General features: G+C 39.3%; 1 protein-coding gene across 2 annotated transcripts in view; it reads left to right on the top strand.

The window, feature by feature from the left end:
- Positions 1-13,419, top strand: part of unm_sa34860 (un-named sa34860) — a 140,324-nt gene extending 126,905 nt beyond the window's left edge. For both annotated transcript variants that reach the window (XM_088281833.1, XM_088281832.1), the window contains 9 exons: positions 6-131; positions 346-531; positions 1,030-1,091; positions 2,928-2,995; positions 3,100-3,241; positions 4,891-5,040; positions 7,965-8,158; positions 9,883-10,047; positions 10,689-13,419. In XM_088281833.1, coding sequence (XP_088137959.1) covers positions 6-131; positions 346-531; positions 1,030-1,091; positions 2,928-2,995; positions 3,100-3,241; positions 4,891-5,040; positions 7,965-8,158; positions 9,883-10,047; positions 10,689-10,800 — 1,205 coding nt within the window. In that variant the 3' untranslated portion in view covers positions 10,801-13,419. The remainder of the gene's footprint in view (positions 1-5; positions 132-345; positions 532-1,029; positions 1,092-2,927; positions 2,996-3,099; positions 3,242-4,890; positions 5,041-7,964; positions 8,159-9,882; positions 10,048-10,688) is intronic.
- Positions 13,420-25,505: the final 12,086 nt, after the last annotated feature.

The raw sequence follows: 25,505 nt of genomic DNA, 5'->3' as shown, positions 1-25,505 counted from the left end.
TGCAGTTAAGTTCCCTGGAGTGCGGACCTACATTGACCCACTCACCTATGAAGACCCTAACCAGGCTGTGCATGAGTTTGCCCAAGAGATTGACGTGTCATTCATTTCCATTGAAAGGATCATTGGCGCTGGTGAGTTGCATATTTTTAATAAATTTTTTTCCCCGACATGCCCAGACATTACTTTCATATGTAGGCGGCTGTGAAAACAGTTTGCTAATTTTAGCTCTAAAAATGAAAGAAAGTCACAAAAAGGCAACATTATTTAGGTAGTTGAACCATAAAAGAAGATGTTTGCAGGTCAAGGTGGGCTGCCATGTGAAAAAGCTGTGTCTGTGTGCCTCAGGGGAGTTTGGTGAGGTGTGCAGCGGACCACTAAGGTTGCCTGGGAAAAGGGAGATGCAAGTCGCCATCAAAACGTTGAAAGCAGGATACACGGAGCATCAGAGACGTGACTTCCTGTGGGAGGCGTCAATCATGGGGCAATTTAACCATCCCAACATCATTCGCCTGGAGGGCGTGGTCACCAAGAGTGAGCGTCTTCATATTTACAAAAACTCATGTTTTATTTATAGTATGCATGGCACTAATGATTGATGAATTAAGAAATGGTTTGGCATTGACGGATCATTAATCGCGGGTAGAAACATTTGAGTCAAAATGCATTACTTCCACCAACCAGCAGAGGCACTGTTGATTCTGTCTCAACTAGTTTGCTGTCTCCCAAAACATCACACCAGTTATAACAAGAAACTCCTCTGGGTTGTATTGGTGTGCTCAATACAATACAGGCATTGAAACTGGAGTTCAGAACATGCAGAGAGGGATTTATTTCATCCAATTGAATGTAATAAACTAAATAATTAACGAGGAGCAGTGTCAATCAAACCAATGCTATAATAGTCATATTATCAAAGTTGACTCTGAAAAATACTACTACTGATACTATCGATAATCATAATAACTGAGAATAGTTTTTCATACTACCGTTCCATTTATGGTTAACTATGATTTTTATTTTCCTTTTAAGGTAAACCGGTGATGATCATTACTGAATACATGGAGAATGGATCACTGGACACATTCCTTAAGGTAGGAAAAAGTGAAATTAAGGAATATGAAGGATGGACATGATGGACAATTAGATCATAATGAACAAATTGGGCAGAGGTAAATATGGCGTTAGATACCGGCAATGGGGATGAATAATAATATGCAAACCAGTAATATTGAAACAACTGACTGAAAGTGTGAAGTAGTCAGTGAATGGATAATTGTTGCCAAAGTGGGAAAGTTAGTCCTGTGGATGTAACAAAAATAAATAAATAACAAAAAAATGTGGGGATTTTGTCGAATGCTGCACCGCAGTTGTTGGCAAAGCGGATCAACTCGGAATGACAATACACCCAATTAGCTTTTATTCTTCCAGCTAAATGCCTCATAAACTTGAAACATTCAAACCGTAATGTACCTACTTGGTGCAAACACACTTCACATGATTGGCGCGACTGTGAACTGGAATTATGTTCAATCTGTCTCAACATTCAAATGTGAACCTTTTCCGTTTTCGTTGCACAGTACTTCAAGCTTTTCAGAGGTTTTCATGTTCAGATGTTCAATCAAGACCGTTTTGATTCAAATACATATATATATATATATATATATATATATATATCATCTATACCGCTTTTCCTCACTAGGGTCGCGGGGGGTGCTGGAGCCTATCCCAGCTATCTTCGGGCAGTAGGCGGGGGACACCCTGAACTGGTTGCCAGCCAATTGCAGGGCACACAAAGACGAACAACCATCCGCGCTCACACTCATACCGAGGGGCAATTTAGAGTGTTCAATCGGCCTACAATGCATGTTTTTGGAATGTGGGAGGAAACCGGAGTACCCGGAGGAAACCCACGCAAGCACGGGGAGAACATGCAAACTCCACACAGGATGGCCGAGCCGGGATCGAACCCACGCCCGATGGGTACATATATTATATATATTATATATATTATATATATTATATATATATATATATATATATATATATATATATATATATATATATATATATATATATTATAAATATAATATATATATATTATAAATATAATATATATATATTATAAATATAATATATATATATTATAAATATAATATATATATATATTATAAATATAATATAATATATATATTATAAATATAATATATATATATATTATAAATATAATATATATATATATTATAAATATAATATAATATATATATTATAAATATAATATATATATATATTATAAATATAATATATATATATATTATAAATATAATATAATATATATATTATTAATATAATATATATATATATTATAAATATATATTTATAATATAAATATATATTATATATATATATATATATATATATAATATAAATTCTTCAGAATGTTGTGAGACCCAAAACAGGTGGGGTCAGTGTCAAGCACTTGCGGGCCGGTCCTGAATGCCAAAGTGAGGTTGAGCAGCTCGGTAAAGCCTGTCAATTAATTACATGGATTGCTGCTGCTGTACTGCGGACAATATAAATGACACTGCTCGGCTTCTGGATTGGTTTTTGCACCCTTTTGACAAAGCAGTAAACGATGCTCGTACTCATACATCAGGCTTAGCATCCAATTTAATTTGTAAGTACCACACTGCCGATGTTTTGGGGGCAAAGTAGTCATAAAAAACAAACTGAAACCAGATAGGATCCACAATGAAATCTATAACATTTTTATTCGAACTGAAGTCTGGAAGGCAGTAAATAGTAGTATGAAAAAGACATCAAGTAAAATAAAAACAGATCACTGCTGGGTTTACTGACACAAGTTGGTTTAGTGTGACCATAATAAGTTTATGTCCATACTAACATTAATTTCCCTCTATTGATGGCAGAAAAATGATGGTCAATTCACTGTTATCCAGCTGGTTGGTATGCTGCGTGGCATTGCATCTGGCATGAGGTACAAACACACGCCCATGCACACACACGCAGTTGTATATAGATAAGAAATCCCCATGGCTTGCGTCTAAAAGCCAGTCGTCTCCTTTTCTCTAATGAATGCAGGTACTTGTCTGACATGGGCTATGTCCACCGTGATCTGGCAGCTCGCAACATCCTGGTCAACAGTAACCTTGTGTGCAAAGTGTCTGATTTTGGCCTTTCTCGCGTTCTGGAGGACGACCCTGAGGCTGCTTACACCACACGGGTGAGGCTGTGCATTTTGATTTGGCAAGCCGGCTGGCGTCTGGCAGTTTGTTTTCATTTTCACATAAAAGAAATTGCTTGTCCCAGACCCCAAGGTGACATTTAAAAGTTGACCAACTACTTCATTTACAATAAATACTACAACACATATAAATCATGAGAGTGAAATACTGAAAGACAGACATCGTCTGCAGTTGAATGAGCAAGCAAAAACTTGGGACATATAGATTATACAGTGGAACTTCTAAAGTTGGAAATGGCCAAACATTCTAGGGAAAAACATTCCGCAATCCGAGGAGCTCGATTGTCTGTCATCACATCCTAACACATAAGAACTCAGCCCGCCAGGTAGCAAAGAATTAACCCCACACATTTGTTTGACACTCATTCCGAGGACCAGCAGCAGAAAGAAGCAGACTCGGAATCCCCTTGCATGTGTACCACATGATTGGAGTAATGCAAAAATCATTGGAGAAATATTTCACCAGGTGCCTAAGTAAGTAAACCCCATTACAGACGACAAATTCCTCGTGTGTTTGAACATATTTGGCCAAAAAAGACGATTCAGATTCAAAATAGGAACACCCGGCGTCACCATACATTAGGGGTGTGCAAAAAAAAATAAAATAGATGTCAAAAGTTCAGAATCAAGTCACGATTTTTCAAAAAACAAAGTTGACACTACCACTTTCCTCCAGCAGATGGCAGCTCTTGGTGGGCACACACTCCCAAAACCCAAATAGTCTCGTCGAAGCCTGATCAATTTTCATAATAGAACCATTTGGACTCTGAAACAGATTTCCGTTAGCTCCTATGGGAAAAATAGTTCTGAGACGGACCAGCTGAACAGATTGCGTTTCACCTTAGAGGTGATGTGTTCGCGACATAAAGACACACATGTAAAGAAATACACACTGTGAATGGCCACTCGGCACTGACAGTCTCTTTTCTGAGCTCAGTGTCGCAGACTGAGTGACATCCTTTCAGAGGAATCTCCAGCTTCCCGCAGACAGAGGGCCAATTAGTACTCGCGTCGGCCTCTCCACCACTCAATTAGCACTGAGCCTTGCCGCCTTTGCGCCAAATATCCCGTCACTCACCTCTCCCCGGCAGGCTGCACATCTTGCTCTTCACTCATTCGCACTCACTCGCGCTTCCTCAACTCTGACACAACTGCAAGAGTAACTTCATCCCCACCCTTCAGATAATCAGACCCGCAGATATCCTGCTGCTGTGTTCATCAATGCTGCATCAAGCTAATTTCACTTCTCATTGACTGAAAGCACATTTGCCTCAGCAGTCATCCCGGGAAATGTTCTATCTCAGCAATGAAAGCTCGATAATGAAGTCACGCGCGTGCACACACGCACATGCACACACACAGTATATCTGTATTTGTATAAGAATATCAACCTTGTTATCCATGTTCCTAAATTAGTATTCATTAGTATAACAGCGGGTCGTCGAGTCACTTTTGGTTAGGGGGTCCTCGGTTTACAACAGTCGCAACATATAAGGTTTTGAGGTTATGAACGAACACACATCAGCTGTTTGCTTTTAAGAACAGTTTTGACAATAGAAATGTAAAATAATAAAGAAAATAAATAAATAATATCAAATGATTGTGTCTCCCATTGACTATTTTTGCAGGGCGGGAAGATTCCCATTCGGTGGACAGCTCCCGAGGCGATCGCATACAGGAAATTCACCTCAGCCAGCGACGTGTGGAGTTACGGCATAGTCATGTGGGAAGTCATGTCGTACGGCGAGCGTCCGTACTGGGAGATGTCCAATCAAGATGTACGTGTCAGAATGGTTGTGTGTTCTGCTCAAGGTTATTATCGTGAATGAAATCAAACGGAAATAATTATAACGAAAATTGAGAATGAAAGTAAAACGAAAAAGAAAACTAACTTGAACTTTTACAGACATGAACGTTTTGGGGTTTGTTTTATATGTTTTTTTTATCTTGGTATTACTGCACGGCAGTTAGCCAGAAGGAGGAGCGTTGAGCAGTTGACTGGAAGTCGTGGTCTGTTTGCTCTGCGTCACCAAGAAGCGATGTCATCTAGCGGCAGCCAATAAAAAAGCGCCACCGGATGACGTCGCTCCAAGGCGACCAGCTTGTTTTTAATATTGCACACAAGAAATACACATTTTCGAAACTAAAACTAAATCTAAACCTAATCAAAAGTAACCTACAACGATGCATTTTAGGAAAACTAAGAATAATATAACGTAACAAACCTACTCTGAAAACTTAAAAAAACAAAAAATTATTGCTTAAACCACTCACAGATTTGACATCCTCTGTCGTTTGCGGGAGATATTCGCGGACAATTCCGCTGCACAATAAGACGCCAGCGAATGCATTGTTCCCATGCGCAAATTCTGCTAGGTGAGGGATTAAGGGGGATGTGTAGGTGAAATTTGTGAATTTCCTTTCTGCAGACTGAATGAGGTTTCCTCTGGGGGAGGGTCGTTTTCAGCCATCAATCTATTACTGCAAAGTGTTGACAATGAGAATGAATAGCTTTAATGGAAGCATGAGACAAGATTTTGCAGCATGTGTGGGATAAAAAAAAAAGAAAGAAAAGAGTGAAGCGCCTGAACGAACGCAGAGTTGCAGAGCTAAGCAGAACCTGTTGGGAGGGAATATCACACACTTATTTTTTTATTTTATTTTATTTTTTTACACTTACTTGCTCCGTAGAGCTTCTATTTTATTGCAGCTGTGAACAACGCGTCGGAGCAAATTACATGACACTTTTTAAGTGGCTGGCCACCTAAATCACTTGCGAGTGAGGAGAAGCGCAACGGCGCGTCGGAGGAGCCGGTTCTTTAAAAGTAGCGAACGCCCCAGAAGTCATTCTAATGGGGACAAAAAATTTCAATGGCGTGTCGCGTTGATGAGTTAGAGGGGAAGCAGACAGCCCGCACGCGCGCTCCCGCCACACACAGACAGCCAGAGCGCACGCACGTGCGCGCGCAGCCCTGCAGTGACCTCCTCATCCCCCTGCTTCAAGCCCCGCCCATGTCTTTTTTTCTGGGGGGGGGTGTTTGTCTCGGAGAAGTGCAGAGAGGGGGAGTAAGGGAAGATGAGAGGAGGGAAGTAGAGGAGAAGACGTTTGATGTTTAATTGAAAGCGTTATGCTGGATTTTCTCTGATCTGCACAAGAAATTGCAGCTTCTTCCACACTCTTTTTGTAAGCCCCCTCCTTCTGTTTCCTATTTCTCTAACTCTCTCTTTCTCTCATCCTGTCTTTTGTCTCTCTCTCTCTGTCTGCTTCCTTTCTTGCTTCCCTCATTTTTTTTTCTTCCCCCACCCTCTTCTGATCGCTCCATCCCTGCCAGTCATCTTTGTGTAGTTCTTCTGCCTCTTGGCATGTTGGCCTTCTCGCTTGCTGCGCACTCCCACGTGTGTGTGTTTGAGTGCATTCATGTCTGTTTTTTTTTTTTTTGAGTGAGGAGGGGCGAGGGGATTTGACACAAGAAGAAGCTGTCATGAACTCAACAGCCCAATTCCCTCCAGTGTCTTAGGACGAGCAGAAGTAGGCTGAGACCTCCTGCTCCACTGCAGAGTCCAACTGGGCGAGCCAAGATTGATTCCTTTGATTCCCAGCTGCATCTTGCACAAATGATTAACTGGCCGTTGTAGTGTAGCCAATAGATGAGCGTTTATGAGGCGTTACTCCGTCGAAGCCCGCAACGCTAACTTTTATTCGAACTTCGGGAGACCCTTCTCACAGGGATTTATTTTTTTTTATGCCGACTGGATTGTAATGATTGATCCAAAACTGCCTTACTTTTAAGTTTGATGGATATGTACTTCTTCTAGGCGTCATTGTGCCGTAGTCATTCGCAAGTCTGCAACACAGATCTGATGTATGAATCTCGGTCTTGGCCTTTCCATGTTCTACCCGTTCATCTTTTTTCTTTAACATGATATGGAAATTAAAAGACGAATGTGACTATGATTTATTCTTCTTTTTATGTGCATTGATTTCTTCAAATAAACACACACACACATATATATATATATATATATATTAGGGCTGTCAAAATTAGCTGAGTTAAAATTCCTTGGATTAATCTCCTGAGTGAGCGCTTTAAATAATTTAACTCGAGTAACTCAGATTCATTTACTTCAAAAATAATTTGCATATTTTGCAAATATTATCCCATATTTGCTGTACATATCATCTCAGAACAAAACACCGTGCTCAAGTTACCACTGGGTCTTGCAAACTTACATTGGTGGAAAGTGGTGCTTGTGGGCAGTTTTGAAAAAATAAAATGAGGTAAAAATGTCTCTGTTTAGATTGTATTCAAGAATCAAAGAAAACTGTTAGAACAGTCTTGATTTTGCATTAATTCCATGATATGATTTAAGTAAATATCTGTTTCAAGCTTCACAAAAAATAGTAGTTGAAAAATGTGATTAAATGTGATTAATCATGGAATTTTTTTTTATTATTAATTAGTTAAAAATGTCAGTCACTTGACAGCACTAATATATATATAGCTATATAAATGCATTCGGTTATCTTATCGTATCTTATTTTCCTTTAATCTGTTTAATGTTATAAAGGGTCAAGAACGTTATTCTTTTAGCTTTCCCCTTCCAATTCATCCCAAAACTGTTGTCTATTTTAAGATAAAGGAATTGTCCTCAGGCGTTGGCTCAGCAACTAACATCTTCCCACTCAATTGCCGTTGCGCAGGTCATCAAGGCAGTAGAAGAGAGCTATAGGTTACCGGGTCCGATGGATTGCCCCGAGGCTCTCTACCATCTCATGATGGACTGCTGGCAGCGAGAACGCAGCAACCGACCCAAGTTTGATGAGATCGTATGTCTACTAGACAAACTCATTCGCAACCCCTGCTCGCTGAAAAATCTGGTCAACTCCTCACACAGGTGAGAACTCCTCACATGACATACGTAGATGCTGTAACTGTGCATACATAACATACAAATGGTGCTTAATGGAATCTGGCGATGTAATACCGCCAGATGTTGGTCGGCTCAAGTTGCAAACCCCCCAGGCAGGAAGCTCTGACATGCAGCTCTTTGTACACAAGCAAATTAAAAAGTACATTTTCCTAACGTCCAACAGTTGCTGCAATGTGCTGATCAAGGAAACAATCAGCAGTGAGAATGATTTAAGACAATCCAACCGAAATGGTCTTCTTTCTTAAAATTGGCTTTCCTCTTTCTTCGGCTTCAAGAAAAAGGCACCTATGTGCAGTGAAACATTGCTAAATTACACTTTCTTCACCTTCCTTCCATTGCTTTACATATTCCTTCTCTTGTGAATTAAACTCTGAGCTAAACTCATCATCATTCAGATTAAATGTAAATAGAGTCTCTTGAATTCTTGCATGGCTGCATAATTAAATCACTTTGGACAAAGACCGCAATTGCTTCATGTTGGCGAGAGGAAGGGGAAAAAAACGCATAAATGAAATTGATTTTCTTAAGAATAAGCAATAGTTTCAATTGTTTTCTGTGCGGCGTCTTGATTTTCAAAGCATTTCACCACCCAATTAGTTTTACATTAGTGTATAATGACATTAAAGAATTGTAATGGAGACATTTGGTCGTCATTTTCTTTATAGAGGCGATGAAATAATGGTTGATCATTACTCTGCCATTTCAACAAAGAGAAACAACTGATAATAAGTAAATTCCCAATGTAACGACCAGTGCAATCGCAGTTGACAGTTCAAAGGAGCTCGAGCAAGGCCAGATCGTCTGCATAACGATGCTCCTATTAGCAAGCTGCAGCGTGGGAAATGCTGTTTGCAAGCTTCAACGTTTGCTTTCAAAGCTTGCCGCTCTCGTTTGGTTGGCATGGAAAATAACCGGAAATAATGGAATGTATTCTTAAAAAGGAGTGGACTGTATTTTCATCGCAATGTATTCATCGACTAATGAAGGCAATATTTTGTGTCACGTCAAAGCTGATAAAATATGCTGATTTTGATATTATTTTTCTGCAATGGGTAATATATCCGTTTGTGGAAGCTCTTCCACCGAAATGACATTTTACATGCTAAAATTAGGGGCATCAATTGAAGGTGGACGGTTCCAGTTCCTTTCTTCTATTAACAATTCTCAATTCCAATTATTTTCTGAAAAAAAATAATAATAGTAAGGAATCATTTGAATGTCTGTTTTTTAAATTTCATTAACTTTTAATTGGTGAACTTTTCATGAATTTCTCAATGCTGCCAATTTATGTAAAATCTAGAAACAGCAAAAAATTTCACAATGGTGCTTTATTTTTGAGACACAAAATACGATAAGGAAGGTTCAAGATGAAACACTCTTGCACTCTTTTTACACTTGTTAAACTTAGCATAAGAATGGCCTTTCTGTTTTTTAAAATTTTATTTAATATATATATATATATATATATAATTTTATTTTATTTATTTATTTTATTTTTTTTATTTATTTATTTTATTTTTTTTATTTATTTATTTATTTTTTTTAGAAAGTTCGGCCACACATTTGAGCTCCACCTCGTAGCATACATTTTTCGTTCCCATACGGCAAAGGAAAATCTCGATTCTAAATCACTACGCATTTATACAATTTAGTTAATTCCAGCCTTTTGTCCTGTTTGATGTGATTAGGGTTTCCAACCTGTTAGTGGAGCATGCCAGTGTAGACGTGGACTGCAACATCTGGAGTAGAACAGTCGGCGAGTGGCTGGATTCCATCAAGATGGGCCGTTATACGGAACTCTTCATGGAAGGAGGATACTCGTCACTGGACACGGTCACTCAGATGACATCCGAGTAAGGGCATTTGCAACAATATCATTTGAGTTTTATGATCTCCTTCGGTTATGTTTGTGTGTGTGATGGAAGCCGCTGGCAGCAGGAAGCACAAAAACTACCTGGCGGATAAAAAAACAAAACACTCCACGGATGATTGCTAAATAAGTCAAGGGTGCTATTAAGATTCAATGGAAGTAGTAATAGTCAAGGCTAGAAATTTTTCAGTTGGGTGGCCAGGGTGACACAACATCTCACTGAGGGGAGTCCACGTGCACGTCCTCATGCGTATGTCTGTGACCCTCTCTGTAATGGAGAAGTCATTTCTCAGGCATGCGTACCGAAGACGTATTGTTCCAATATTTCGGAATAAAGGTTTCCATGCACGGCAATCAGATATAAACTACCCCCGTCGTTCGGAATAAAATCGTTGTTTTTTTTTTTTTCATTATTTTGAGTGACGTTAAGTGTAAGGATCAAATATTCTTTAGTCAAGAACAGTTTGCATTCAGACCAACTATGAATATAGTTGTCGAATATACAGTATCAAGAGATCTAAGATAATATCAGTTGATCTGAATTCACATGACCCAAATCCAAACTTAACTCGCTTCTGTTTGTCTTGACTGCCATTTCTCCAACTATTTGACTTTCTTTTTTAGGGACTTGCGGAGAGTTGGGGTGAACCTAGCGGGGCATCAGAAGAAAATCATCACTAGCATTCAGGAAATGAGAGTCCTGATGAACAACTCCAATACCAGTGTCAACATCTGATGCATATTGTATGTGCAGGTGCGCACACACACGCACAACATATGTGGACCTAAGTATGAAGAAAACTGCAGTTGGACCTAGAGCGGCTTAGCACTTTCTAATGATAAGCAACATACTTTTTATGGACCAGAGGATGGATCTGTTTTTTTTGTGGTGTCACGGACCAAACTGAAGGGAACTGAGTGGTTTTACAACAAAAGGGAGCACGGTGGATGAACTCAACTGAATACTTCCCATCCAGAGGATTCCATTCAAGTGAATCTCTGGGATTTTTAACATCCCCGCACTGCTTGGACTCTCACAGCCAAACATGAACGTCGACTTTGAGAGCTACCAGCACTTTTCGGCTATATCGCAAATCTGTCTGATTCCTCTTTCAGCTTGTCTCAGGTTATCTGAGTCCAGTGGATGTGTATACTTGGCTTCTTGTCTTCTGGAAAGCGCATTGTGCACCGTTCTCCTGTGGGGTATTAGCGCACAGACGGCTGCCATATAGAAGTGCTCCGGTTTTTGTTTGGCGGTCATAATCAGGCTGTCAAACTCATTTAAGATCCACAGTCACATTCAACCACATTTCAGTCATCACCTTAAAATGAATCGCAAGCATGTATACTGACTGAAATCTGAACTGCAAAGTTGAGACCCCCCCCGGACGTTTCTGGGTCGGATTTTCTCCAGGAGTGTCTGGACTTGTTTGTATACCGGATGAATGTAAAGCTCTTCTGAAAAGCAAATGGAGATTTAACATGCGGGAAACCCGTTCTGAAGCTTGCTCGCAGATTGCATGAACACGTCAGCTCGCTTTACGTCGTCTTTTTTGGGAGAAAACGAATGGAACCTTGATTGATCATCTGACGTTCACGCATGTCGCAATGGAAACAGTCAACACTCACTCAACCACACACGGTTGCAGCCGTTGGATTCTTCACAAGGTCCGCATGAATAGAACTCCCATGAAGATGCTCGATGGAAGTAATGGATCTTTCTCTCAAATTCAAATGCTATTCAGCAAGAATCCAACGGAGCCATCACGTCCATTTTCAGGTACTGCAGAAAACCCCCCCAGCAACTCTTTTGAAGCAGAATCATTCTCCACGGCATGTCTGCCACCACCACAGCGCACCTCATTCAAACAGAACCACTGGCAAACTGAGGCAATATTGAATAAATCGATAATCACTTACTTATTATTTATTCGTATTTATAGAAAATGCAAAAAAATGTTTGTTTGCGTTGAATCTGTGAAGCTCTGCCTACATGTGTTTCATGTATATAATGTATGATATATATTTAAAGCAGGGAGCATTGTTCTTCAGTCTACCATCATGTGGTCGAGTTGGTATTGATCAAACATCTCAGAGTTGAATATAGTATTTAAAGGCAACATTTCTAAATCATTATTACCCAAACGTTAGGCTTGGACCGCTGCAAATTTGGAACAGCGAGGTGAACTCAAAGAGATTTGCAAGCAAATACAGTCGAATATTTTGCAGGTTGGATGTCATTTCACAGTTTTGATTCAGAAACCCGTTATATTTCAGCCACACTCGACCCGGAAGTGGTGAATATTTTTACGACAGTATTTAATGTCTACAAGCTGAAAGAAACGTGCAGATAACTTGACGCATGAACCTCTCGCTTATGCTCAGTTTGAAAGATGATGATGATGATGATGTCAATGCTCATTTAATCATCTACGCCAATGGCTATCTTTATTTCTTTTTTAGCTTTTGAACAAGTATTAGGGCCACACAACCAGATGAAAGTCAGTCACTCTTTCTGACATTTATTTTCCTCCAAATGCCTGTAGTAAAACATTTTGTTGGGTGGTGGTCGTAAAGACCACAGCATTTTCACCATCTGCCATTTTTTTTTCTTGTTTGACATTGAATAATTGAATGAGCATATAAGTGCATCATTTTTGCACACCTGTTGTTTTTTTATATATATATATATATATATATATATATATATTAAAATAATTTTTTTTTTATTTGATTGCAGCTTAATTTAGATTTTTGGGTTTATTTTTCTCTTCACCGTGGCCCTAACGCTCCTTCATAGCTTGTGTGGTAGTGTACAGCATGTGGGACTGAAATGAGATTGTAAAAGTAGTTTTATAGAAGATGGTTTAGTGAGGGCACTCAATGGACTATTTGAAAAGCACACAAGAAGAATGTAAGATTTTAAAAGTCTACTCCACTTTCTTCAGATAATGTTTTGACTTTTAAATAAGAGCCAGAGTCAGATCAAAGGCCTTTTCTGTGGTTGGGAGGAGTTAATAGTGTTACAACGCTCAACATTTTAACATCTTTTTTTAATGTAATAGGACAGTGGAATTGTCCTTTACGTCTGTGTATTATCAGGAAAAAAATGAAAGGGGGGGGCGGTGACTGGATTAAAACATCTGTCACGTCAGTCTACATTTACAATTTTCGATTTTATGCGGCGGTTGTCTATAACCAGCTTTACGCTCGTAAAGTCACAATTACAGTATACATTTGTGGGGAAAAATAAACATATTGGACCATAAAAAGGAAACAAAGGGAAATTAAGGGACAGCTGTAACTGAGTGTGCCTTCTAATGCTGTGTGACAACGTATTGGGCCGATGCACAAACTTGTTGTGCAACTTAGGATCACCTGTATCTTTTTCATTTTATTTTTGGGATGATAGTAAAAAAAAAATTGAAATACTTCTTGTAGAACAGGGACATGACTAAAAATATTATTTTTGTTTCCTGATTTAAGTATAAATGTAGACTACTGTGACTTTTTCAGGGGATAAACATTTGGCTGTCATGAGTAAAATTTTTGACAGACGAACATTTTTTTTTTTTTAAATGTGATTGGAGATTCTCGCTAGTGTCATATTGAGCAGAATAATGCTTCCCTGAGGAGTTTCTGTGGCGTGCGTATCCCTCCGCTACCTAAAACTGACAGCACCCCCCCCCTGGAGGATGCAGCCAAAATAGTGCTCCAAAATTTGCCTCACTTGTTTCAAAACATAATTATTCCTTGATCAACTCCGTACAACTGACTGAATCGTGAACATAATTTCTGGTCCACAATATATACAAGGCGGTGAAAACAATTCTGGTGGTTGTATGTGATTTACTGCCTCTTAAATTAGTTCCATCAATCATTGCATAATTGTTAAATAATGTGTCAGATTTTTGGGGGATCTTGCACAAATGTAATGGTTATTGGCTTTTGCAGACACAAACCTAATTTAAACTAAAAGCCGATGCCAAGGGCATCAACAGTTGGAAAATTGTACAGCCTTCTCAGTGCCTCCTATCTTTTTAGCACCGTCGTTTCCTCCCCCTGCCAAAATATTTCGGCCCAGTTGTGTTTGATTTATTTTAACCAACGTTATCTGCAGGCAATAAGAAGAATGTCAGACAATGTGTATGTCGGAACTAATTTCATTTGCACTTTATGATGAATCTGTTGCTCTTCTTTTTAATTGTCCACCGCAAAGTTGTTTTAAATATCAGCTTGACTGGCTTTTGTTATGTCCGTTTATATTCCGCTTTCGGCGGTGTAAATCATTACACTGGAGCACAAGGATTTGATCATAATTTCTGTGTGAATCTGACACAATGTTGAAGAGTACCCGTTTCTGTGTGTACGGCACAATTGTCTACTTTTTTAACTCATTCACTACCAGCCGGGTTAAAAAAAAAATAAAAAATGGATCTTTGACGTCTTTAGCCGTCAAAGGTAAGAAATGAGTTTAGTGTGATCATGGCTTATAAAAATGTTGACGATTTGACGTGAGCTCTGCGGCATCTGTTGAATGGTGTCTGTTCCACTTCTACGTGGCGTCGTGTTAATTTGGTTTACTTTAAGAATCAAGAATAAACACAACGCCATTGCGAGTTGCCCCATATTGCGAGTGAGGACTTACTGATATTGTTTCAATGCAATGCCGCTCAACTGGATTGACATCAGTCAAGTGTCACGTTCCAAACAGATTTTCTTTGAATGTTTTTCTTGTTGGATTTGAGAATGATGTGATGGCCTCTTCATGATTTTTGTAGAGTCAAAAGCAATTATTTTGGGTTATTCACATTTTTAAGAAGGAAGTTCCTAACATTCATTAGCTGCCACACATTCCAAAATACCTGAAGAGATGAAGGCGAGTCAATCTTGAAGCATGATTATTAACAATTGTAAAAAGAAGTAAACTGCTGTCTATTAAAACTTTGAAACAAATGCAAACAAAACAAAACCAAAAAAGACCGTTTCCATACAAAAGGGACCCATTTTTGTCGGCAGTCAGTTTGTAGAGGACTTTTTTTTTCTTATACTTAAATTACTCAGTTGAAACTTTTACTCTATAAAACAATGTGCTCTTGAACAATTCTCAAGCTTTTTAAGGTTATTTTGCTCGGGGCGGAGGTAGTTAGGACACGATTTGTCTTAAAACCTAATCCTCCATTTACCAATCCTGAAAATCACGCGCACGTTTCCCTAATAAAAATTCAATCAAATTTCCTTGATTGTTTGTATCATCAGTCATACATAGGCCATGACTCAAAAGCTTGGGCACCTCTTTTGTATTTTTTTAAAAATTTTTTTATTCCCCCTACTTGCGAAGATGGAGCGTTAGCATGGAACTTGGCTTACGGGTCTCTCTGAAATCTTTGTGTTGATGAATCGTCGCCTGCTATTTACACACATGTGGTGATCAGGTTTCCCCCCCATGCTGAAAACAATAAATGCATTGGTAAAGCGCACACATTTTTCAACAACTGAATGACAGTTTTGAATTCATTTAAAGCACAGTGAAACATACTTAGTAACTGTCGTGCTATTAGTTTGTCTCTGAGACAGTCATGTGTTATGTATGTGTTGCTGTTTTTGTAGCGTGTTCTCAAATGCTCTATTTTTACAATAAAATTGTACAAAAGTAAGTGTCTTTGGTTCTTAAGCTTGGTCAACAGGTCTGACATTCATAGCTGCAAGATCCCGGATTCAAATCTCAGGTCTCTTATGTGGAGCTTGTATGTTCTCCCTGTCGTCAATTGACGTTAGTTGACAACCGACTGGTGATTATCACCATTAAACAATGTTCATTTCAGATGAATGGAGCAGTAAAATGAAAAAAAAAATGTTATGGGGCATTTCGCCCCCGGGACGGAATGGTCCGTCCGTCCCGGACAAACACCAAATTTCGGTACGAAGAATTTTTTTTTTTAAAAAAGGGCGTACTAAGCAAGAACAGAAGTGGGTTTTGTCTGTCCCTGTAATCATCCCTAACTGGGTCGAGTGTCCATCCCAACAACTGAGACCTCCCTTCTGAATTGGTATCGCTGCAAATGCACTGAAATTTGAAGAGGCGATTTACTAAGCGAGATCACTTCTGGTTCTCTAACAAACAGCCTTCAATGCCATAAATGACGGAAAAGAAAGAAAACAAATAACTTTTTTTTTTTTTAGATTTAATATCTATTTTGGACTATAGTATTAGTATGTGGTGTAAATTGGAAGTCCATCCTGACATCAAGTGTAATGTGATTTTTCACACCCCCAACTGCTTAACTGACTGCCTCATTATGGCCCTAATGACAGCACAAAATAAAATGGATGAATAGAAGTTTCTTGATAGCTTAATTTGACTTCAGAGATTCAGCAATTGTCATGACTTTACTTGTGTCAACAACTCAACAGGAACCAATTCAATTCCACAAGCTGCATCAATTTCAAATTGCTTCACCAGGTTTTGAGCAATATTCCCACTTTCCGTGGCTGCGTTATAACCGCACTTTGTCTTTGGAGATGAAGCGAATTTATGCAGAAACTTGCCGGCTCGCCGGCTGCATAATAAAGGTGATGACCAGGAAGAGCATCGACTGAAGCCTCCGGGCTTGTAGAGGCAATCAGAGAGAGAATTGGCTATATGAAATATCACACATAATGATATTGTCGTTGTATGGCACCTGATGAAGGATTTACGGAAATGCAGTGCAGCCAATTCGGTGGTAATTTTCATCATCTGTGGGGTCAAGGGTGGAATTTGTCAAAGGTGGACTACAATTCAGTGATTTTTATTTTTGCTTCAATCTAATTTTACATCTTGCTACGTTGCAACCACCAAATCTGAACACCCCTCAATCCTTACAAATAACGTATGACGCCATACGATATTTCAGAAGATTAATGTGCATGTTTTGCTTGTTTGCGACACATTTTTTTTCTCAAAGAAGGGCCCGTCTCAATAAAGGGTGCCACGAAAGAAAAATGAGATGAGAAAAAACAAGTAACAGGAAATAAGCTTGTTACCGTTTTCAATCCCCATGCATGAGGACATAAAATAGATGTAAATAATAAAATTTCAAGCATTTTGAACAAGTCAGAATTGGATTAGCTTTGCACAACCGATTGTGATTGACTTGAAAGGTTCCTTCTGTTGTGAATCGTCGCTATACAAATCCATATAACTTGACTTGACAATGCATTAGCGGGTAAGAGTAAATCCTGCGTAATCAAACAATTTTTTTTTCTTTTATGATTTTTTTTTTTTTTATGTTGTCGTTCCAACGACTATGATGCAAGCGAGAGACATACACTGTTGATGTCAGCAGCTCCCATCTACCTCTCAGTGTACGTGAAAGAAACGGTAACATTTTTATGTGCACAGGATTCCAAATGGAGCATTTCTGGATGAATCTGTTCCACTCCTGCGAAGACCCTCCCGGTTATTTCTACAAATACAACAGCGCAATCATTGCGGATGATTTACATTAATCAAACTATTAAGCCTAAAGCTAGTTTCTTTCTTTATTTCCCCAATGCCACTCCTTCCGAATTTATAATTTCACCTCAAATCATGTGTGAAGGTCAGACTGTTTTTACAGTGCTTGTTTACATATTGTGGATATCAAGACCGCATGCATGCACATGATGTCAAATCCAACCTGGGTGATCTGATCTCTGGGGGAATCTTCTGCTTTCATAGCTCAAGGTGATTGGAACAGCCGCACATACAGACACACAAAAAAAAAAAAAAGTGTATGAAGGTGAAATTGGCCATCGCACCATCAGTGCCGCTACGACTAAAACCTCTGTATCAGCGCCTGATAGGAAAAAAAGACGGTGAGTGTGTGTGTGTGTGTGTGTGTGTGCTGGGATCGTATTCCCACTGGTGCTGAGTGAGATTGTTCTTGGATGGACCCGATTCTGGCTTTGGGCTAGCATGCGGATCTTGAGATGCACGCTTTCTGCCAACGGGCTTCCATGTGCTGTGATCATCCTCATCTTCATGACAGCTTTATACCTCTTCATCTCCATGTTGGACTCTTCAGTGTGGCTTATTGTTTGCCGTCTTTATTTGCGACCCACATCCCTCCTAGCTGTCGCATCGTCTAGAAGCTGGGCAGTGTCAGTCTAAAATCAGGTGTCCCAGGGTACAATCAAGTAATTTTCGCTTGAAGGCATGTCACTGGTCGAGATATCCCAAGGGTCATTTGAAAATCATTGCGGAGAGTCCTCTTTAATCATGATGAATGACCTTCAGCGGAAACTTGGCTGTCACTCCAGATGCACTTGTGATGATGCTATGGAGGAATTTATGATCGCGTTTCTGCGTTATGCCATATGCATTGGCGTATACAAGCATTTTACTTGGATTTTATTGCGCCATTTCTATTTTCTGACTTGAAAAGTAAAAGTGGATTTTCCTGGGTGAAATGATGCATGGGCATTGATGCGGATTTAATAGTGAGAAGGAACTCCTTTTGCTAACGTTCTCATGAGACTCTAGTAGTGGTTATTGTATTCAGAAAGTAATAAATGTTGAAAGAGGGGAAAACACATTTTTGAGAAGGCTTAGCTACTTTTGCTTTTTCTATCCGAGACTGTCCAGAAAATGATGGAACCTACTCGTTGCCTCCTGAACCTAAAGCAGGACATGCATATGACAATAATGGCATTTTAAATACAGACAAAAATGTGCTGTTAATATTTTTTATTTTCTGGAATACATTTTTCAATACATTTGAGATCCACAAACATAACCCAACAGTAAAAGGTTAGAACCAAACAACAAAATAACCACACATACTGTGGATAAGAGGTATGGATAATGGATTGCAAAGGGCTCTCTTTTGCATACAAAACTGCTGAACAAGATATCAACATAGAGTGCAAGAACTCAATTTTTGCATTATTTTCATATTATTGAGGTGCTCTGTTTGTCCTGAATATTATTCCAAAGTCGCAAAAAAATATTGGGCCGACTCACGTTGTAGGATAGGGCTGCCCTCTAGTGGTGATTGGTGATATTACAACTTAAAACTACAGTCAATTAAAATATATTTTTATATTTTGGATTCCTCCCAGTTTTTCTACATGACTGCTTGGAAGAAAAGAACATAATTTAGTTACATGTGTATATTTTGCATCTCCGATTGAGCAGCGTAGTTTACACAACAGTGCATAACATCCATCCATTAAAAAAAAAAGCACTTGTCAATATCAAATTTTAGATGGCTGCATGTTCCGAACTGTATTTCGATGCTGATTTCAAACATTTTGCAAGCACATCCATTTTTTTTGGTTTGTTTGTTTTTTCTTTACATTTTTTGTTTTTAAGTTTGACAGACTGGTTAGCACGATGGCCTCACAATGCAAAGGTGAAGGGTTCGATTCTCGCTCCGGCCTTTGTGTGTGGCATTTGCATGGTCTCCCCGTGCCTGTGTGGGTTTTCTCCGGGTACTCCAGTTTCCTCCCACATTCCAAAGACATGCACGGCAGGTTGATTGGACGCTCTAAATTGCCACTAGGTGTGAGTGGGAGTGCAGAGAGTTGTTCGTCTTTGTGTGCCCTGCGATTGGCTGGCTACCAGTTCAGGGTGTGCCCGGCCTACTGCATGAAGACAACTGAGATAGGCCGTGACCCTTGTGAGGAAAAGTGGCTCATATAATTGATGGATATTATTATTATCACTATCATTATCATTATTATGATGAAAACCTGGTGTTAGAGAAAAAAAATTTAGGGCAAATTAGCGCTCAGCGCCCAATAATTTTCTTGCATCTCTGATTAAAAAATGTCAAAAACATTTGTTGTCCAGTGAATTTCAGGCCATGATCTGAATATTTAAAATCACAGTTTATTCAATTTAATATATATATCTAAATATTTTTTTGCTCTGCTCGTGTGATTGCCCAAATGCAATTTGTGTAGATATTACCTCAAGGTGGGCACGAGCAGATAAAGATGATCTCAATGTAGCGGCAATTCTTCGACATGAAACTCTGCTCTGACCCCCCCACCAAATAAGCCGCTGGTAAATAGCCTTATCCATTCTGCTAGTGATCCGACAAGCCTGCCGTGAGAGGGCCGTGTGATGTCAAGTGGCTGGCTGGCAAGGACACCAAAAACACCCCCCCCCCCCCCCACACACACACACAGACACGTCACTGGGAGGTCTTTGTGTAGCATTGGAGATAAGTCTACGCGCTCGCGGACGCGCACCCCCACCGCTCGCTCTCCCTTCATACAAAGGTAGCCGGAGGGAGGTATTTGTCACTTGCCCAGATGTTTTTCCAAGGTCCTTCATCCCAAGCAGTCAATCATACACGCACTGAAGATGGGCTCTATCTTCGCGTGACCATGTTTAAGATACGAGCAATTGCACGCGTGTGTGCGTGCTGAAGGTCGGTCAAGGTGAGATGGGAAAAGAAAAATGGTTATCGGGAGACATAGGGAGGATGCAAGTATATATTAATAACCACTATATGACGTTCAAGTTGAACACGAAGAGCACCATTGCTCTTGGGTAATGCGGTCTGATGCACACGAGCGCGCACGTGCACCGTTTCTCACCGGCTGGACGTTCTTTGTTCTTCTCCAAGCTGCATCCTAATTAGGTTTATTGTGGAATCCAAAGCATTGTCGCATCAGGTGATGAAATCTAGTGTAATGGCTTCATAATAACGTATGTGCCGGCATCCTCGGTGTGTAGCCGCTTGACACAATCGGTGGTGAATAGATTTGAGGACTTGGCAGCAATCAGCAGACAGTTCAGTTAATTGGCTCTCCAACATTTTGATCTTCATGATTGAAAGTTACAGCAAAAAATAAAAAAGTGAGAAAATTGCATTTTGAAATGAGGAAATTACGATAAATATTTCATCTTTTTTTCAATTTTTTATTATGCTCAACTCACGCACAAAAATTCACATTTGTGAGACAATTTTTTTTAAAGGCCTTGACTAAATAATACGTCAAATTAGCCAAGAGACAAAGAACCTCGACATCACTTGTGCTCACAAAAACAATCAAAAGCTACGCATGAAGGTGTTTTGCAGACTTTCACGACTGTTCAGGATTCTAGATTTTTATAAAGCCTTGCTGCCTTTGTACTGATCTTGCTCTCTTAATCATTGTTTTGGTATTCCTAACAGTGAGCTAGACCCTCTGCAGATTTGCGAGAATTACAAGTTGTCTGGGTAAAGGTATGTAGATTTGTACTGTTGGGGATCAAACCTTCATAATAAACGTAAATCATAAATATGCTCATATAGATTTTATAAAGTGAAAGTAAATTCTGACTTATTGAGTGTTTTAATCTTGGACCTTGCGTCCTCTGGCTCTAGCTGCGATGAAATCATGTGATGAATTTCATTATTATGTAATCTGATTTGATTTTAATTCATTTTTTTTTTGTCGTGGGATTATCTGGTAGTGAATGTGATTTAACTTCCTTGAGGCATTTTTAGTGGTGTAGATCCCACTCTGTAGCTGACTGCATCTGATGTTGAATTACCCCTCGATGATCTATTCACAATCATTCTGTAATTGACCTGTGAGCAGCCGCGGGTGGAGTCCACCTATTGCCCTACGTCAGATGGTATCGGGTCCAGCTCCTCATCAGGAGCCAGGTAAGTGGTTTATAAAATAGATGGATGGATGGATGGATTTTTTTTCCACCCCTACTATTTGCGTCCATCTATTGTAAAAGCGACAACCACACAACTGGCTCTCCTATGAGTCACTCTTAGATAAACGAGCTGCTTATCCTCGCTAGTAGGGTCCAATCCACTTATTTCTAATTGAGGAGGAATTTTCCATGCCAACACATGTTAACAAATGCTCATTTCCATATACGTTTTGGCATAGGATCCCTTCCTGATTCCAACCCAGGCTCGTCATATAAGCGATCGCGCACATTTTAAGAAATGGCGAAGATATTAAAATCGGAACATGTGGCACTTCAGCCATCAGGATACCATCATGTGCAAATTGCTGAGATTAGATCCTCACGCCACTGAAGTGCACACTCTCCGGTCCTTGTCTGCTTCGTAGAGTTCTGTCAATGAAGAAGAAAAGCACATTGTGGCCGCTGAGTTGAATGAATAATCACACGCTTGTCTCCAGTGCTGTGGAATAGCTCAGGAGTGGGATCACCCTTCAGCTGGAACACAACTTCTGGTGTTTCTTCACGAAAAGAGGAAAACCACCACATTTTCCCGAATCCAGTGGTGGTGTCAATGTCTTCTACTCTTCCACAACCAAAGCCTTCAGGTATACTGGGGTCGTCTTGCATTGTTTTTTTTTTTTGTTTGTTTGTTTTTTTTTTTACTCCCTCAGCAACCTCGACAACACTGATGTCCCCTTTTGTCTGTTTCCTCTAGGAAGGTGTATATATGGAATTAATGGGATCTTCAAAGTACTCCTAACTTTATGTCCAGTTCAGGTCAGTACATTTCCTTCCACAATAAAAACAATGTGGATAGGTTTCGGCTTCCTTCACTATGTTGGCTTTTCTAAGGACAACATTTGCATGATTTTAAGATATGTGGCTTTCCCCATGAATGTGGATGTGTCCAAATTGTATTGTGAGTACTTCTTTTTGAGTGTGAGACATCCCTTTTATCTTAATATCGAATGCGCGCTATAAAGACGCACTCATGACTGCCATGCATCACTTGGATTTGAAAGAGAACGTCCATTTTAAAACGGGCCGCCTTTCTGTGCTCTCCCGTGTTTTATAAACAAAATTGCCATTCATTTGCAAGTTTTTCTGATTGACCCCTTTGCTTAAAAAAGTCAAATCATGTTTCATTTTATTTTTTGTTATTCCAACCCTTCAAGGAATTTCCACCTTAACCGTCATTGCAAATTCACTTTCAAGGGGAAGTCAACCCAACATAATTCTTTGCAATATGTTATGTTCTATGTACCTTTAGTGGTCTAAGCATGGCATTTGGATTAATATTGCGTTTGTGGAATATGAGTTAAGCAGCAATATATACCTGTTTTATATTTATTTATGTATTTATTTATTTATTTATTTATTTATTAAAACATATCTCCCTATGAACCTGCCAGTCTCACTCATTCCAGTAGCGCTTCACGCTATGCTGCTTGTAATCAGTCATTATTAAGTCATGTTTTGAAAATGACTATTGATTTTGTCCCGCAGCAAGCTCCAGCTGCTCAGGGACACAACAGAATACGTGCATGTCTTCCTCCAGGGACTCTCCCTGCAGACAATCAGTTATCATCCACACTTTTTGATGAATCGCTCGGCTGCGCTCTGATCACTGAGTGAACTCCCTGTGAGTTTTCTTTATTTGATTTAGTTTTCTTATATTTGTGCATCTTCACAGTAAAAATATCATTGCCTTGCTGGAATGACTTGAACGGATTTGTTTGAATGGATGAGGAATGAATGATGTATAAGAATAGTACATGGAAGAGCAGACGGTTCTCATGTCTGTTTTTTGGCTGTCTGAACGACGGGAAGAAACTCTTGACTGCTTGACCTCATTTATACCAGAAATTGATTTCAATTTGTGGGGTCATATTTTGCAGCTTTTTAACTACAACCCCATCATTAACTACAATCAAGTATAATTTGTAGTACAGTATGTAACCCAAATCAAACCAATAGTGAATGTTTATGCGCTAATGTAAATCCAGTAATTCCGAGGAACGAAGACATACAAACACACACACACACGCGTACACGTACACGTGGATGCAGACACAGCACTGTATGTCTCTGATAGTTTCTATTATCTAGGTCTCCCTCCTGGCTGCACATCAAACATAGATGAGCTCCAACCATAAAAGGCTCCATTTTCCTTTGATTTATACAAGGAATAAAAATTGGAAAGGTGAAAAGTCCAAATCATGCATATTTTATCAGCTTGCTGACACCAAAGGCAACACAGAACAAACTTTAACATGGTGGAAATCTTCAAATAGATCATGATGGGACCAAACACAAAACAACAAGCCCATTGTCCTTGTTGGGCAAAAAAAAAAAAAAAAAAACGTTTTAAATTCTATTGAGTTTATTGTAAAAAAATTCACAATCAATTTTGATCATCCCGTTGTTATTCTGCCTGGTCTTAAAGAAAAGTTGTAAACGATTTTACAAGCAATCCATTTTTTTTCTTACACACCACAGATTGAGAGAACAGATAACACAGGATCAATAAAGTCGTTCCTCAGAGGCCAGTTCATCGTCTTCCTTGTTAAAAGACAGCAATGATTACAGATCAGCGTTTTGCAAGGATTAGCGTTGTCTGCACTTTGGGTGCTGTTCTTATATTTCCGACAAGAATAGATGCACTGTAGTTGATCCAGTTACAAGTTCAAATTAGCACGTTTTACATTTTTTATTACGGTAGAGGACTTCATACATGTACAGTGGCTCTCTTGATTGTCTTCGGATTTACTGTCAAAGTTCGCGGCGCAAAGGTCGGCTCATTGTATTTATGTTTCACACAGCGTCTCAAATTTACTGGAAATAAGGATTGTAGATTTTTGTACGACTCCACACGGTGAGCAAAATTTGTACCCTGCACCCATCTTCACTGCCTACCCCTACTTCCTTAGCTCCACCACCTTATCAACGACACACATAGTCTCACTCCTCACGCTTCCTTCCTGCCGTTACTCGCTTCCGAGTCTCTCCATTCATTCACCCTTTGTGAATAATGCAGTGGCCATGCAGCTGCACCCCCCCCACATCCATTGTCCCTCCTTCAATGTTCATGTTTTGTCCTTGTCGCAATTACTTGGTCACTATCGTCCATCACGGCAAGTCATTAACAAATAAAACGCATAACTGTGAACAAAAGTTTGTGTGTGTCAATTTAAATGATGCATTTTTTTTAAAAGGTAAAATCACATGGAAGTGCAATAGAACTTTGAGTGTCCACTATGAAATTTTTTTTTTTTTAAAATATGGAAAATTTGGAAATAGTGTATAGTTAAGGACTGATAAAACCTTGAACCTTTAAGACACCTTTACTATGAGCGAGAACAAATTTTCTAGCTAAAATTAAAAATACAGAAGCATTTCCAAATTAAACTCATCTCACTAAAGAAGAAAGAAAGAAAGAACACAACAGCAAAGCAGGTCAATTCTTTGCACCAAAACAATTTGGTGACTTCTTAAAATATTTGGTTGAATTGCGCAAATTTGATCAATTTGTTGCCTTGAGTGAGTGCGTGTGTGTTTGTGTGTTTGTGTTTGTGTCTGCATTTATGTGCACTTGTCATTTATCTCTCTGAGGACATACTGTATATCTTTCTCACGGCTAGGATGGCTTAAAGACCTTGAGACCTTGCGAGCGAGAGGACATATTTAAGTGTTCTTTGCTTATTTCTCGATGTGTGTGGGGCTATGGAAGGGAAATGGATTTAAGTAGGATTTGTGTGTGTGCGTCCGCGCGC

This window comes from Idiotropiscis lumnitzeri, chromosome 18 (assembly GCF_059441095.1).
Source record: "Idiotropiscis lumnitzeri isolate Australia: NSW breed Sydney's pygmy pipehorse chromosome 18, RoL_Ilum_1.0, whole genome shotgun sequence".
Taxonomy (NCBI): domain Eukaryota; kingdom Metazoa; phylum Chordata; class Actinopteri; order Syngnathiformes; family Syngnathidae; genus Idiotropiscis; species Idiotropiscis lumnitzeri.
The sequence above is the reverse complement of the archived record's forward strand: the minus strand, read 5'-3'. Positions and strand labels throughout refer to the sequence as shown.